General features: G+C 43.8%; 1 protein-coding gene across 1 annotated transcript in view; it reads right to left on the reverse strand.

Annotated features, from left to right (window-relative positions):
• The window catches only part of LOC122071573 (ras-related protein RIC2), a 37,896-nt gene extending 22,395 nt beyond the window's left edge, over window positions 1–15,501 (reverse strand). The window contains exon 1 of the mRNA XM_042635943.1: window positions 15,119–15,501. Coding sequence (XP_042491877.1) covers window positions 15,119–15,339 — 221 coding nt within the window. The 5' untranslated portion in view covers window positions 15,340–15,501. The remainder of the gene's footprint in view (window positions 1–15,118) is intronic.
• Window positions 15,502–16,014: the final 513 nt, after the last annotated feature.

Here is a 16,014-nt window from a genome sequence, read left to right on the forward strand (position 1 = left end):
TGTCATTAATGAATGCAATCACAAACTTGTCTAAGACATCCTGGAATACCCGGTTCATCAAATCTATAAATGCAGCCGGTGCATTGGTCAACCCAAATGACATCACCAAGATAATGTCCATATCTTGATCTGAAAGCCGTCTTGCTGACATCACTATCCTTCATCCTAAGCTGGTGGTAGCTCGATCATTTGAACTATGTGTATGAGCCTTGTCCAGTGACCATAGGTGGACATGAGCTGAATGCTCACTTGATCGAGTTGGATATGACCGAACCAGGCTCAAGGCCAAGAGCAGCAGCAAGAGTAGTGGGATGTTGCCACTATAGTTTTAGGATTTCCCATTCAGTGTTTTCTTTATAATTCCTTGTTCTAGATTTTAGTAGAATTTTATTTCCTCTCATTTGCTTCAGTTATTTGAATTTCCTAGACTTAGGCTAGTTAGGATTTCCAGCTTTCAGTATTTTATTTTCATGAAAATGGTATAAGCTTATGTAATCAAGTTCTTTATTTAATGAAACGGCTTTAACATTTATGTTTGTCTCCTAGTTGTGTAATTTCTATTATTGTCTTTAAAGTTTTTATTTTAAATCCTAATTTCCCCAAGTCATCGTTTGGTGACATTGTGAGTTAAGGCAGAGTATCGCACTCTGATACCAAGTTGTCACACCCCACTTCCAGTGTGGGTGGTGCGAGTAAGACATGTACCTGTCTTATAAATCTACCAGGATCTCTGATAGCAGTACCTTAACATTTTACAATCTAACATCACAAACCAATCAAAAGTAGCTGAATCAGAGTATAATAGCGGAATCATCAATAAAATGGGGAAAATGTCTAATGATAAAATATTATCCATAACCGAGTTATTCAGTTACAATCATCCATGACGTATAACTAATAAGTTTAAAAAAATGTACCATCCACAAATTCATACCAAAATAATCAAAAATACTCCTAACACCTCATGGTGCCGCGTATGCACAATAATCACAAGCACAGTCTTGGCCATGCTCCTCTGCTTCCAGTCGCTCACTCCGCACTCGGATCCAGAGGAAAGTCACTAGCCATGGGTACGACCGTACCTGCATCATCATCTAAAAAGGGGTGTATACGTGGGGTGAGCTTTCCAACTCGCTCAATAAGGGGTGGGGTGAGTTTTCCAACTCGCTTAGTGAGGGGTGGGGTTCAAGTACATTCAAACACAACAATAGCAGCAATAATTTATGATGCATGATTACAGAAATTAAATACATAATCCATGATGCTCGTGATGCAATTCATTTATTTTATTCACCTAACAATACAACTAAGTCTGGTAAATGCTACTATGGCACATTAGGTTGTATCCCTCATCTCGGAACCGCCATCAACTACGAAGAGATACAAACCCTAGCCGTGTATAGAAGTCTGCCTATCTCCGTATACGTCCATGGGTCACCCAGCAAACCCCTGATAACCCCCTCCTAGCTATCACGGCACTAACACTAATCACCGGCGTGTTCCCACCTCTAGCAAAAATCACATCCTATCACGGGTGTGGCATTCCAGAAAGGCACATCGAACATACCACAATGGGTTATCCAACACCTTAACCCTCATTGGCAAGGGTTCGTAGCATAGGGAGTGATGTCTAACCACATATATGCTACATGCCTTCATAATGATACAGTTAGTATGAATTACACAATACCGGTAACACCTCAGCCACAAAGTGTAATCCATCTCCAAATACAGTCTGGGGTACACGATATCGAGAACACATCAGCCTCAAAGTGTGAACCGCGACCATTTACCTAATCTAGCATGAATAATAATTGAGTATGGACTACGCAACACTGGTACCAATCATCGGCCACAAAGCATATCCATTTCTATATGCAATCCCGGAGTACATGATACCGGTAACACATCAGCCACAAAGTATAATCCACGACTACAACTAACTTTACATATAACAAACATGCGACAATCACGGTACCTATACCACCTCAGCCACATCGGATCCCGCCATACATTTCCACAACATTTCATATCAATTAAATAAAATGTAATATGTGATAGTATACCATCATCATTTGAGCAATTAATAAATCATGCAAAGATCTATACATGTGAGCAATTCTATAATAATAAAAAAATCCCAAAAATAAAAGTAACCATCCATCACCTTGTTTATGCTTCTGTGTTAGGATTTAAGTACGGCCACCGATCGATCAACTCAATCCGACCTCTGGGCTCGTGCACGTCACTGTCCTAGACAAAGGAAATCGAGCGTCAATCATGTCGGGAACATCGGGAAGGGCCCTATAGGTCACCCGCAAAGGGTACAGACAAAGTCCCCTAGTGACAGTAATGTCACCGAAAACACTTTCCACCAGAAATATCAGTGTTGTTTCCAGTGGAGGTGGCAGAGAGCTCCTACGGCTCAAGGGTTCACCGGAAACAGCCCACTGGAAGCAGGCCCAATGTTTCTGGTGGCTTTACAGCAACTTCCCAATGAATTGGGGCTTTCCAGCTAGGGCCCGATCGTCAAGATTTGTTCCGTGGAGTTTATAAGGGATGTTCCCAGCATCATTCTAAGCTAATAAAATCCTGATTCCATCGAGCCGTTTGGGAGATACATCGATCAAACGATCAAAACCCTAGTTGGTCATTTGGCCAATCTTGTTGCCAGAGCTCACCGAACTTGGTTTGAGCTCGACAATGGCACCGGGGACATGAAATACGCATTCCCCGAGCTCAACATGGTTTGAGCAACCTAGCTTAACCTAGGTCAAAATGAAGAGAGTAGTAGAAGTGATTGCACTTAACTCCGACAGGGATTCTGGCAATTAGACGGCAGCCGGCACCAAGGTAAGCCCTTTCGCTCTCTTCTTCCTCTTCTTCTTCTTCCTCTTCCTTTCTCTCCTCTCTTACGTTGAGCACAACTGAAATGAGGAAATGAATGCCTTATTTCCCACTTATAAGGCAAATTGGCCTTAGGGCCCGTTTGGCTGAACCTTATTCGATCCGATCGAGTTAATCCGACTTTCAGAGCACGAGGACCTAACTACTTAGGTCCGTAAAGTGCTCATGTCATGAGGAAGGTGTGGAGGATGATTTGGGATCATTCAGGGCTGTCCATGATGTAGGTGATGGGACCCACGGGCATCAAAACCCTAACAACAGCCTATTTGGTCACCGAAAACGGTCACCAAAAGCAGTCACCGGATTCAGGCCCAGACTGTTTTCGGTGGCTTATTTCCAGAAGTCAAGACAACAGACTGTCTTGACTGCTTACTGTCTACCAATTGGCCTTGCACTGGTCGTTGCCCTTGGCCGTGTTCATAACCTTCCAGCAATGTTGGTACGTGTCAGGATTCAATTGTGGAGAGTCAGGTCACTTACCATCTGAGATTGGAAGGTACGAATCCCTTCCAGTTGGACTAGCACGCAATGCACGAACATGTGGGACCATCCCTTCCCCTTTTGGCAATGGGTGGCCGCGAGCCAAAACCCGACTGTACTTCCGATCTCCAGTCCGAGACCTATCACAACAATTCAAATTAGACCGGGTCAGGGCACAGGTGTAACACACTCTCTCTCCCTCTCCCTCTCCCCCTCTTTTTGGCTAACGACGGGTATCCAGGACTTCGGCCTGACTAGTCTCGCAGGCCCATACTGACCCCACAACCGCATGGACTGGGTCAGAGCGAGGTTGAATGAGAACCATTCAACTTTCACTGAAAGCGGCGAAGAGCACTAAAAACCCCCGTGTGAGGCCAAAGAGGTAAAAGGAGTCAGAACCACACGCTTCTTGAGGTGAAGGTCCCTAAACACCTCTTTGCCTTCTCTATTTCTCTCTTTCTTCTAACTCCATGGATGTAGAGAAGCCAAATTTGCACTCTATAGTGCAAAAAATATACCTCCTTCAGTTCTCTTTGTGCACTGCCCTTTCCTCATATTTCCACGCACGCCCTGTAATGATCTGTCAAACCTCACTCTGATACCACTTGCTAGGACGAATGTGCAAATCCAAGGAAGAAACCAAGCAAACAATCACGCACAACACAAGGAACATTAACGTGATTCGGTAAGAATGTCCACATCCACCTGAATGAACTAAAGATTTTTCACTATGCCAGAGAAACTCTCTCCACCTCACATGTGATCTCCCCTTGCTTGTGTTTAGGTTTTTCTCACAATGACAATATATAGGAAACCCAAAAACCCTAATCCCCACAAAATTAGAATTCTACTCTCGTATATGTAATGGACCAGCAGCCAAAGTGGTGAATCCCTCAAGAGGTTGTTGGTGAAGCCTAACCTTGCACCCTCCCATCTGGCGGCTCGTCCCGCTATCATCACACCCTCTCCTGCCGGAATCCCTGCATCACCTACTATTCACCTTCATACTAGCCGCAACCTGCCTCCCTCCCTGCCCTCTATCTCCACCACCCCCACCCCCACTGATCCTTCTTCCTCCGACCCTCCCCACACCTAAAGCACGGTAGTCTCCTCTCCTTCCTCCATTGCTCCCTCCTCCCCTTCCCCCCTTCTATTCCCTCCGTCGGTCATACCTTATACTTCCACCCCCTGTTGTCCACAACTCCTCCACTGTCGGCCTTTGTCCACCTGGTTTTCTTGAGTCGGAAATTTCGAAATGGAAAAATTGCGTCATTGGTACATTTCTGAGCAACAGACCCCCCTTCCCCATTGTGAAGGCTTCCCTTCTCAATTAATGGGAGCCCACCTGTTCGTTGAAGATCTTCATGCTTGAGAACGGTACATTCCTATTCAACTTCAATGTTGAGTCTAACAAAGCCAATGCCATTGATGGAGGTCCCTGGTTGGTAGGGAAGAGGCCTATTTTTCTCAGAAATTGGGATGAGCACTCTACTTACAACAAAACTGAGCCGACCCCCATTTCGTTGTGGGTTAATCTCCCCAACCTCCCCCTCTATTGCTGGTGTGTTAAAGGCCTTAGCCTTGTTGGATCCCTCATCGGAAAGCCTCTTCACTCTGATAAAAGAACCAAGCTGATGGACCACTTATCCTTTGCTAAAATATGTGTTGAAGTCCAAGCGAATCAACAGCTGCCTCGTGCAATCATGATCACTGATGAAGAAGACTTCTCCTTTGAACAAGTCAAATATGATTGGATTCCTCCAATCTACGAACTCTTCAAGTGTTTTGGTCATCTAAACTGTTCAATGCTTGAAGAACCACACTTCCCCTCCTCCATCAAACGCCAGTGCTCCGAACATTGGATCCTCTGCCGCTAATCCTCAAGATCCCCCTTTTAAAGAGACTGTCTCCATGAGGAATAAGAAAAAAAAAAAAGATCATTCTACTACTCCGATACCGGTAAATTCTGCTGTGAATGCCTTGAGTTCGAGGACCTCTGGTCCGTTGTCGTCAACAATGCCTTTGCCTAATGGATCAATCCCTTTTTCGATCCTAGCATCGGCTGAACCTATCAATTCCTCTTCGGGATACTTACTTGTCCTCGAAGCTGCTGCTACCTCTCTGACGCCATTTCAAGGTCTTCTCCTTTGAATTTCCAGGTCTGACAACCTCTTATCCCTACCTCCATCAACAAATCAGCTCTGACCCCTCTGCTTCCCCTTCCCCCACTGCAGCCTTCTTCGTCTATGCCTCTGCACCCTCCTACTTCAGACCAATCCCATCTCCAATCCCTAAATCGTCCTGGCCATAAGCTTTCCTCATCCTTGAACTGGACCCCTTCTAAACCAAGCTTTATTCCGCTGAACCACTTCCTACCGGTCCAACTTCTAAACCAATTTTCTAAATACCCATCAAATCACCCCCTCTACCCGAGAAACCTTTATAACCCAAACCCATCTCCCAACCCACCCATCCAACCCTCACCCATAACCTCCGAACCCACTACCCGACCCATTTACTGTGACTATGACCTAATCCCTTCTAACTCGGTGGACTCTCCCTCTCCACCTGCTACTGCTTCTGTCCTTCGATCGTCGTCGCCGCTAGAGCTGTCTTCGCAGACAACTCCCTTACCTCTACATATGGAACCGCCTCTGCCCCCTGATTCCTCTGGGTGCCTTCCAGCTCCTGCAATCCCTGATGTCAAAGATATCGTCACCTCCTGCTCGTCTGCTACCACCATGCCTATTGTTGCTGTCTCCTTTGCTGGCATTGGAAGGCCTCCGCATCTCAGGCGCCGATTCTTCAACTACTTCTCCCATCCAACCGCTGTCCTTGGAAGACCCCTTCCATGTCTCCGCTGATGATTCTCCAGGCAGCCTCCTGCCTAGGGCCTCTTCTTTTCATCAAGCTGCCTCCGTCGCTGCTCCTCTACAAGCCTTGGAAGGCCCCTCCAATCACGCCATTCTCCTTCCGGCCTCGGAAGGCCATTTTATACACTGCGTCAACTCAAGTGATACCTCGGAAATTATCCTGCCTATACATGGTGAAGCCCTTGATATCCCCTCAGGTAAGGACCTTGGAACCTAATTCTGGTGGAAATCTTATCACCCCTAGCTCTCTGTCTTTGCAGGAAGATTTGGATGAGGCTCCTTTTGCCCAGAAGCCACTTTTCTTGCCCAACCACCCCCCACCCTATCCACCACCCCCTTCACACTGCTCCCCCAACCACCCACAAAAACAGCAAAGAAACCATCCTCCACCTCCAAGACAACCTCTCCTGTTATTGGATATAGCCGTCGGCCTCCTCCCAAGACCCCCCGCTGCTCCACCAAGCGTATGCTGCCCTCCACCTCTAGTCCCCAATGATTCCTTAGACAATCTGGAATGTCCAAGGCCTCAATTCCTCAGCTAAACAAGCTGATCTTCACTCCCTCATCAGCTCCTCCAAGTCCAATCTATGCTGTCTCTTGGAAACCAATGTCTTTGAATCCAATGCCTCCCGTATTCCTTCTGCCATTGCCCCCCGTTGGTCTTTCGAAGCCAATTACCTCCACAACCCCAATGGGAGGATTTGGATCCTATGGGATCCTTCCACTATCCATCTCCTGCTTATTCTCTTCTGCCCAAGTTATGCACCTCTTGATCTCTCACCACTCCGGTCCATTCATCTATTCGCTCTCTATTGTCTATGCCCACAACTGAGCCCCTATGAGGCCCCCCCTCTGGGCAAACCTTCTCTCCCTTTCCCCTTCCTCTAGTTCTAGGCCTTGGGGAATCGTTGGTGATTTCAATGTTATTCGCTTCGGGCATGAAAAACATGGAGGCAACCACATTGATTCCAAGGTCGTTGACTCCTTCAATAATTGTATTGATGACCCCTTTCTCACTGACCTCAAGTGGTGCCAAATTCTCCTGGCACAACAAGAGAGCCGGATCCCGACCGGGTTGCTTATAAGCTAGACAAAGTTCTCACTAATGAAGCTTGGTTGGACTCCTTCCCCTCCTCTCATGCATGCTTCAATCTCCCTGGGATTTCTGATCAGTCTTATACCCTCCATATTCTTCCTTTCCACTCATTCGGGCCTAAACCTTTTAAATTCTTTGATATGTGGATCGCCCATTCTGATTACCATAACCTAGTCCTCAATGCCTGGAACATCCCCATCCCCCGCTGTTTATCTCCCCTCCTTGCTTTTGTAAAAAAGCTCAAAAATGTGAAAGTTGTCCTTAAGATTTGGACTCCTCCACCTTTGGGAACATATCCACTCAGGTCTCTGTAGGCCGAGAGAAGCTCCTCTCCATTCAATCCAGGCTTCAGCTTGATATCCTTGACCCTGTCCTGGCTGAGGAAGAAAAAGCACAGCAGCCTTGGATCTCTCCTTGCTCCTTGAGCAAGAGGAAAGCTTTCTCCGTCAGAAAGCTCGCATTAAATGGCTCAACCTTGGTGATTCCAATTCGGCTTACTTCCATCGCTCCCTCAAATCTAGGAACAATTTCAATACCCTCCCAAAGCTCATTTCTTCCTCCGAGGTAGATCTCTTCTCCCCTGATCTTATCAAGGTTGAGGTTGTCTCCCATTTCCAAAGGATCTTTAGCCTCCCTTCCACTCCTCCCCCCATCCCCCCCAATCTCATCAAGTTTGTGCTTGATGACCTCCTTCCCTCCTTCAATCCATTCCCAGTGAGGATGAAATTCTTTCCAGACATCCTCTCTCACAAGGCCAATAAAGCTCTGGGTCCGGATGGCTTTAGTATGGGATTCTTTTAGGCCAGTTGGAATCTTATTCGGAATGAACTCATTCATGCGGTGCGCAGTTTCTTCCTCAACCCTAATCAAATAGGGGGATCAATCACACCTTCCTATGCCTCATTCCCAAAAAGGAGGGAGCAGCTTCCATGAATGACTTCAGACCCATCTCTCTCTGCAATCTCCTCTATAAATTCATTGGCAAGATCCTTGCTAACGGGATTCAAAAGGTGATTGATTCTCTTATCAACCAAAATCAATCCGCCTTCATAGCAGGTAGGAGTATTGCTGACAATTTAATCCTCTGTCATGAGATCGTTAGGGGGTTTGATCGAAAGAATTACTCCCTGGCTACCCTCCTCAAGATCGACATCCATAAAGCTTTTGACACAATAAGTTGGGATATCATTGCAAATGTGCTGCTTCAAATGGCTTTCCCTCCCTCCTTTGTTCATTGGATCCGCACTTGCATTTCCTTTCCCCGCTTCTCCGTCCTTGTGAATGGTAGCTCAGCTGGCTACTTTCCCTCGGGCCGTGGCGTTCGCCAAGGATGCCCCCTTTCCACTCTTCTTTTCTCCCTTTCCCTCGAAATCCTCTCATGCTCCATCCAATTGGCCACAGATATTCATCTCATCTCCTCTATCCCCAAGTGCAAAAATATCCTCCTCTCCATTAGTACCATCATATCCTCCCTTCATTCCTTTGAAAGCCTCTCGGGTCTCAAAATCAATCTTCTTAAGTCTAACATTTTCCACTCTGGTATCTCTCAAGAGACAAAGGAAACCATCAGTGGCATTACTGGTATCCTTCTTGGTTCCCTTCCTGTTAAATACATGGGTCTTCCTCTTATCTCCTCTAGGCATTCTGCCCACCATTGCACCCCTTGCTTGATCATCTCAAAAAAAAGCTTCAACTATGGAAAGGCAAACTCCTCTCTTTCGCTAGCCGCCTTACATTGATTAGATCAGTCCTCCAATCTCTGTACCTTTACTGGTCTGGCACCTTCATCCTCCCTGCCTCGATTATCAAATCATTTGAAGGTCTCCATTCCTCTTTCCTTTGGAAAGGCTTGGGCTCCTCCAGATTCCTCAAGCCTCTCAGTTAGAAAAAAGTCTGCCTTCCAAATCCGAAGGTGGCCTTAGGATTAGGAGAATTAAGGATGCCAATTCAGTTGGTGTCCTTAAGCTCATATGGAAAATTCCATCCAAGCACAAAAGCATCTCGGTCGACTGGATTTACTCTGGTCTTCTCAAGCACAACCCCATCTGGACGGCCCCTTCCATTCCAGATGCATCCTGGATTTGGAGAAAGATCCTTAAGCATAAATCTGTTGCCCTCTCTGCCATCTCCCATTCCATTGGCAATGGTCTCTCTACCTCCCTTTGAAAAGACCCCTGGTACCCTTCAGGTATTCTTTCTCACCTCCTTACCCCCAGAGTTATCTACTCCTCCGATGTCTCTTCTACTGCCATGGCCTCCTCTATTCTCTCCCCCCTCTGGCTGGTCTCCCCCCTCCCTCCTCCCCTTACTGACCTCTGGTCCTCTCCCTCCTCTCCCCCCTGGCCATAGAGGAAGAGAAGATGTCCACATTTGGTTCCCCTCCTCCAATGGGATTTTCTCCTCTGCTTCAGCCTGGTCGCACATTAGACATCCTTCCCTGATCGTTCCTTTGCACAAGATAGTCTGGTTTAAGGGTCATATTCCCCGTCACAGCTTCACCCTCTAGAGATGCCTTACCAACTGTCTACCCACTCAATCCTTCCTTGTCCATCGTTGTATCTCGGCCATCCCTGCCTGTTGTCTCTGCCCCTCGGGTGTTGAAGACATCCCCCATCTCTTCTTCTCCTGCTCCTTCTCTGCTAAGGTTTGGAAGTTAGTGTTGTCCAAATGCTGGCCGTATACCAGACCCATCCTCCCCTTTGATAGAGAATGCATATGGATCGACATGACTTTCCCTGGCCCTTCCATTTGCGACACTATAGTCAAGTTGGCTTTCTGTGGTACCATCAACCACCTTTGGATGGAGCGCAACATTCGTAGATGGACCCCCAAATCTAGGTCTCCGGACAAGATTTGGAAAGCTATCTACTTTGATGTTACCTCCAAAGTTCATAGCCTTCTTAGCCACCTTCTTAGACCCCTCCCCCGGCCTATCTCCATATCCCCAAAGAATTCCCACATCATCTCCTCATGGAACCTACAGGTGGACCTCATCCATCAAGTTTGACACCCCCCCGGTCTAGCCCCTTTTGTCACTTTTGAGCTTTTGTGTTTTTGTTCTTTGTATTTGTTTCCCCTTGGGGCTTGCCTTTCCCTATTGGCTTAGGCTTCCCCCCCCCCTTTTTCCCCCTGTATATTCTTCTCCTCTTGGTAATGAATTATTTATTCATCCAAAAAAAAAAAAACCTAGGTCCTTGTGGTGAAGCCGGATCATATCCCACTTTCTTTACTTTCTTCCTACTTTTATTACTCTCATCCATTGCTATTCTGTCAATCAGTTTCCAGCAACGCAAATCGTAACTGGCTAACTTCCCTCTTTGAATTTCTCTCTATTATTGGTTTTGTGACCTGTTTCTCACTTCTAAATTGCAGTAACAATTCCTGGAGATTTCATATGCAGCTTGGTCACCCACAATTTTGACAGAGTTTCTTTTACTGAGTACTGAACTGTTGGTTCCCTAGCAAGTCCATGATTTCAGTGTATTATCGATCTTACATATATCACTTATTCACTCCTTACTGCTCTGTCCATCAAGTGTTCACTGATGTCTATTTATATTTTATTTTTATTCTTGTTTAGCAGGTCAACATGTATAGATTGGAGTTTGTTTCAAACTCTACCATCGTTTTGAGTTTGTTTAGTCGTTTATAGGTTTTAACAGCAATATATATATATATGTGTGTGTGTGTGTGTGTGTGTGTGTGTGTGCACTTCCCAACAATTATGGAAAGAATTGATTTTTTTTTTCTTTTTTTGGAGACAAAGACAAAAGGGGAGATATACAAAGGTGAGGAACCAAGAGGCTCGAAACCAAGACCTCCCGGGTGCAAGTGGTGCAAGTGCTCAACCGCACTTTCCACCAACCAGCTACGCTAAGCAGCTGTCCTCTGAATGAATTGAATATTGAAGGAAGTTTAGTATTGACTATTGAGTTGCTGCCTTGTGTGGTTGGATTGACTAACTATTCCATCTCTCTATCTGTCTCCCCACTCTTTGGCTGATCTTCCTTGCCTTAGGTACGATATTACTTTTCTTATTTTTTTTTAATTTTCTGTTCCTTCCATAGTTTTAGGAATTGGTATCGGATTGGCCATATCGGTATAGATATGGGATTTCTTGATGAAAAATTATGTTCTTATCTGGAATCGGTTCCAATATGGCACGATACGGCTGATGCATATTGACATTGGTATCAGAAGCAACCGCTACCATCACCAATACTGTGAACTAAATCCATGGTTCCTTCTTCTTTGCTTCTCTCTTGTTGCTTGTGTAGCTCCGTATTCAGGTTCACCCCTGCCTGTCCAGGGAAGTACTTATAGCCCACAGAGGTTGGATCAATGTCATTTACACATCTCAAATTCCCAATGAAATGAACAATTAAAACAAAATGTGATATCTGGAAAGGTACTAGTAAGATGGGTAACTGCCCTGGATCCAAAGAGGCATCTTCGACACATTTATCCACATCCCTTGAACTCCCTTTCATAAGCACAAGATCAAAGCATCTAATCATTACATATTCCAGTTTCATCTTCTATGAAAGTAGCCCAGCTCTTTTGAAATTTCCCAGTTGGGCCTGAACTTGCACCCACCACTTATCCACTACTCAATCTAATGTCTCTCAGAGAAATAAAGTGAGATGGATGAAGTGGAGAGGTGCGACAGGAGTACTGTGTAACCGACGTATCCGGTATCCCGTTAAATCTTGAAGGAAAGTTTTATAGGACTGTTGTTCGACCGGCTATCCCGTTAAATCTTGAAGGAAAGTTTTATAGGACTGTTGTTCGACCGGCTATAATGTATGGGGCGGAATGTTAGGTAGTTAAAAAATGTCATATTGCGAAGCTATGTGTAGCAGAGATGAGTGTGTTAAGATGGATGTGTGGAAAAACTAGAAAGGATAAAATAAGGAATGATCGTATTAGAGCTGATTTAGGAGTTGCTTCAATCAATGACAAGCTCTGAGAAAGTCATTTGAGGTCGTATAGTCATGTTCAACGAAAGCCTAAGAACACCCTAATAAGGAGGAGTGATATGATTCCGATCAAAAGAGCTAAAAGAGCTGAGGACAGGCCTAAAATGACCATAAGAGAAGTTGTGAAAACATGACATGCACAATTTGGGCCTTGTTCCAAGTATGACCTCAAATAGAGCCTATCGGAGAGCTAGGATCCATGTAGCCGATCCCATTTAGCTGAGATCCTCCTGACTTGCTGGGTTGTGCCTCTTTCCTCTAACTTTCATCTTTCATCTTTCATCTTTCATCTTTCACCTTTCATCTTTCATCTTTCATCTTTCATCTTACATCCTTTATTCATCTTTTTTATGTCATTGTTCATTTCTCATCTCATTTCCTATCCTCTTTTGTCATCTCTTCATCCCCCTTTTCTGTTTAGACCTCAATTTTCCCTATTTTGTTTTGTTTGGATCCATGTAATCCCCATTAAGTTGGGACAAGGCTAAATTTGTTGTTGTTGTAATCTAATTACTCCTTCAATCCCAATTACAATCTGTCCACACATCCCCAATGCAAAGGATACATTTAACTTTTCCACATAAGAAAGTCATTTTCAGATACCATGCTCAAGTTGAAGACGTTAAACCATATTTTATAGAATCCATATAGGTAAAGGAAACACCCTAGTGTTATAGCATTCAACTACCAAGGAGATATGTAGGTTTTAACAAATGTGTCCACATCGAACGCATTGGAACCAAATGTAGGAGACATTGTTAGCATACACAGCTTTTTAATGTGAGAAAGGCAATGTGCGGCAAACTTTAGTGCAGTGTGGCAGTATGCAAGGGATAAATTTATGGTTAACAAATAGGAGTAAGTGAATCAACCAAAAGAAAGAACAAAGTCTGTGTTTTAAAATTTAGGAGGTGCATTGTAGAAACAAAAGAAGAAATGGATTCTGCATGAAAGAACAAACTACAGTCACAGAGCATGGCTTTTTCAAGGGGTAGAGGGTATGGCTCAGGCAGATAGTATTGAAGAAATAGTCAGGAACATTTTTCCCCTCTATGAAAGAACAAGAAAGAGTGATGGTTTTTATTTAATAGGCCTAAATGGAGACAAACAGAGAGGAAGCTATGGTGCAGATAAAGTAAGATAAATAAATGAGTAACAGAAATTATGAATGAGACTAGAGAACAAAAATACCCAAACTGGTGACTAGACACTAATGCTGTGAAAAAAGAGTTTCAGAACTGGAAACTTCTAACCAAGAATAATAGGGAGGAAAGAGACTACTACTTTTTTTTTTTTTGGGGGGGGGGGGCTTAAAGAGGAAAGAGACATCCACATGACAGGAAAGAGACCTAAATGGCAAAGAATGTTATATAAATAGAAGGACTAATTCCCGTCACAAACACAACAAAAAAGAGCTTCTCCTCTCAGTTTAAATACAAAAACCATGTATCTCTTCCCACTTCACTCAGGATATGAGAGAAGTCTAAACAACCCAATTGTTTCCAACTTAATCAGGGTGGCAAAAACTTGAAAGAGAAAACCCTTGATTTGGGGCCCAACAACTATTGAAACCACTGGAAGATGGCAGAAGATGAAATGATTCCATAGACGACCCTGCCTTACCTAGGTTTACTTGATAATAAACCCTATATGAATTCACAAAATGGAAGCTACGGGATAGATTTGCAGTAACTTTAATCATGACCTGGTGTTGACTTTGGGTGACCGGTTACCACATTTAATTGATAATTACGCACCTTTCAACCTTTGAATACTTCAAATCATAACAAACAAAGTCATACAACACCGTAAATAGAATCCTTGGATATTCATGAAAATCATTAATGAATATATATAATCACAAGGCAGAGAACAGGATGTGTTATTTTGACACTGATATGACCAGAGCTTCCCAAGAGTGAAAATCCACATCTGAACTTTCTACATTACTTGGCAAAGAACTTGTTCTTAATATAAACAAAGAAGAAGAAAATGTAGCAAATTGGATAGAGAAGCAGTTAAAAAGTTACATCAAGGCTAAAGCCAAGAAGCAGCAGTTTCCAAGGTCCATGCTCTACATGAAGAAACATGTTTCACATTAACAATGGTGGTGCCTTTATCGTTTCACTTGCAATTTCTATCCATCAATATCGCAAATCATAATGAATAAACAGAATATGCCTAAGATAAACACAAAACTACAGACCAAAGGAAACACAACATAGTCTCACCAAAGTCTCCCATGCAAAACGCGCCATGTAAAGACTTAGGAGCAAAATTATGGTGTTCATGGTATCAAGTTCCAATTTTTCCGCTTACAGTCAACCACATGAGGCAAACAAAATCAACATGAGCTGACTCTAGTAAGGTGGACATCTACTATCACATTTCGTGTAAAATAAATCTAAAAAGGAGACTACCTCGAGAACAAAATAAGAAGTAATAGAGCCTTAACAGTCGAAATCGACGCACCCTGAACTAGATCCTCATTCATATACAGATCGAAATGATGAAGTAACACAACCATCCCTGAACCAGTAGACCAAACGCCACCGCTTCAGTACTCTCCAGTCTCCACCAGATCTCTAACAATCACACAATTTCCTGAAATTTACACAACTACACTATTCCTACTTAATTAACTCAGTTGGAGAAAAAGGGGGGGGGGGGGGGCGCAGAACCACCAAAGCAGATATTCTGACGAAGAAAGCCAACTAATTCAGCATCATCAACTAGCCAGATAAGAAAACCAGAACTTTATCAAGGGGGAGGGGGGGAAGTACCTCTCTTGGCCCGCCGTGTCCCAAATCTGAGCTTTGATGACCTTGCCATCGACGTTCAAGCTCCTGGTCGCGAACTCCACACCAATCGTAGACTTGGACTCTAAACAAAACTCGTTCCTAGTAAACCTCGAAAGCAAATTCGACTTCCCTACCCCAGAATCTCCGATCAAAACCACCTTGAAAAGATAATCATAGTCATCTTCAGCTCTATAACCAGCCATTACTCTACAAAACGTTGCCGAAACAGACGAGGGGAAAGAAAAGAAGGAAAAAGAAGAAATCTCAGCTTGGCTTCTCTTCAGATAAAGCCTGAGATTACTCAAGAGAAAGAAAAGCTTGCGAGCTTGATTTTATGGAACCTTCCTTTTCAAAATTTCCATTTTTTTATCTTTTTATTTTAATTTTAAGTATTAATACACCTTTTTCAGAGTTGAATATTAGAGACTTTCTGTCGGCTTGGTCGGAATGCAAAAGTGGAAAATGAAACCGAAAGAACTATTAGGGGCGTTTGGTTCGAATTATCCATCGGACCAGATTCCAGGGATTCAGGATTCTGGATCTAACTCATATGAATGAGTTTCTTTGGAATAATTTCCTTTTGGTAAAAAAATTGTTTGATTACCCTGATTCTGTCATTTGATTCTAAGTGGAAAACTGTTTGGTTACCCTGATTTTGTCACTTGATTCTGAGTGAAAACTGTTTGGTTACCCTGATTCTGGCCATTGATTCTGAGTGTAAAACTGTTTGGTTACCTTTGAGTCTTTGAACCCATGTTCTGTTGGGAAAAAAAAAATCCCAAAAACAAAACCAAAAACTAAAATTTGTTCCACACATGTACTTTATTTTAATTATTTTTCCTTTTCTTTTTTACGGTAATAAGTGAAAAAAAAAAAAA

The sequence above is a fragment of the Macadamia integrifolia genome, unplaced genomic scaffold (assembly GCF_013358625.1).
Source record: "Macadamia integrifolia cultivar HAES 741 unplaced genomic scaffold, SCU_Mint_v3 scaffold_269A, whole genome shotgun sequence".
NCBI classification, from domain to species: Eukaryota; Viridiplantae; Streptophyta; class Magnoliopsida; order Proteales; family Proteaceae; genus Macadamia; species Macadamia integrifolia.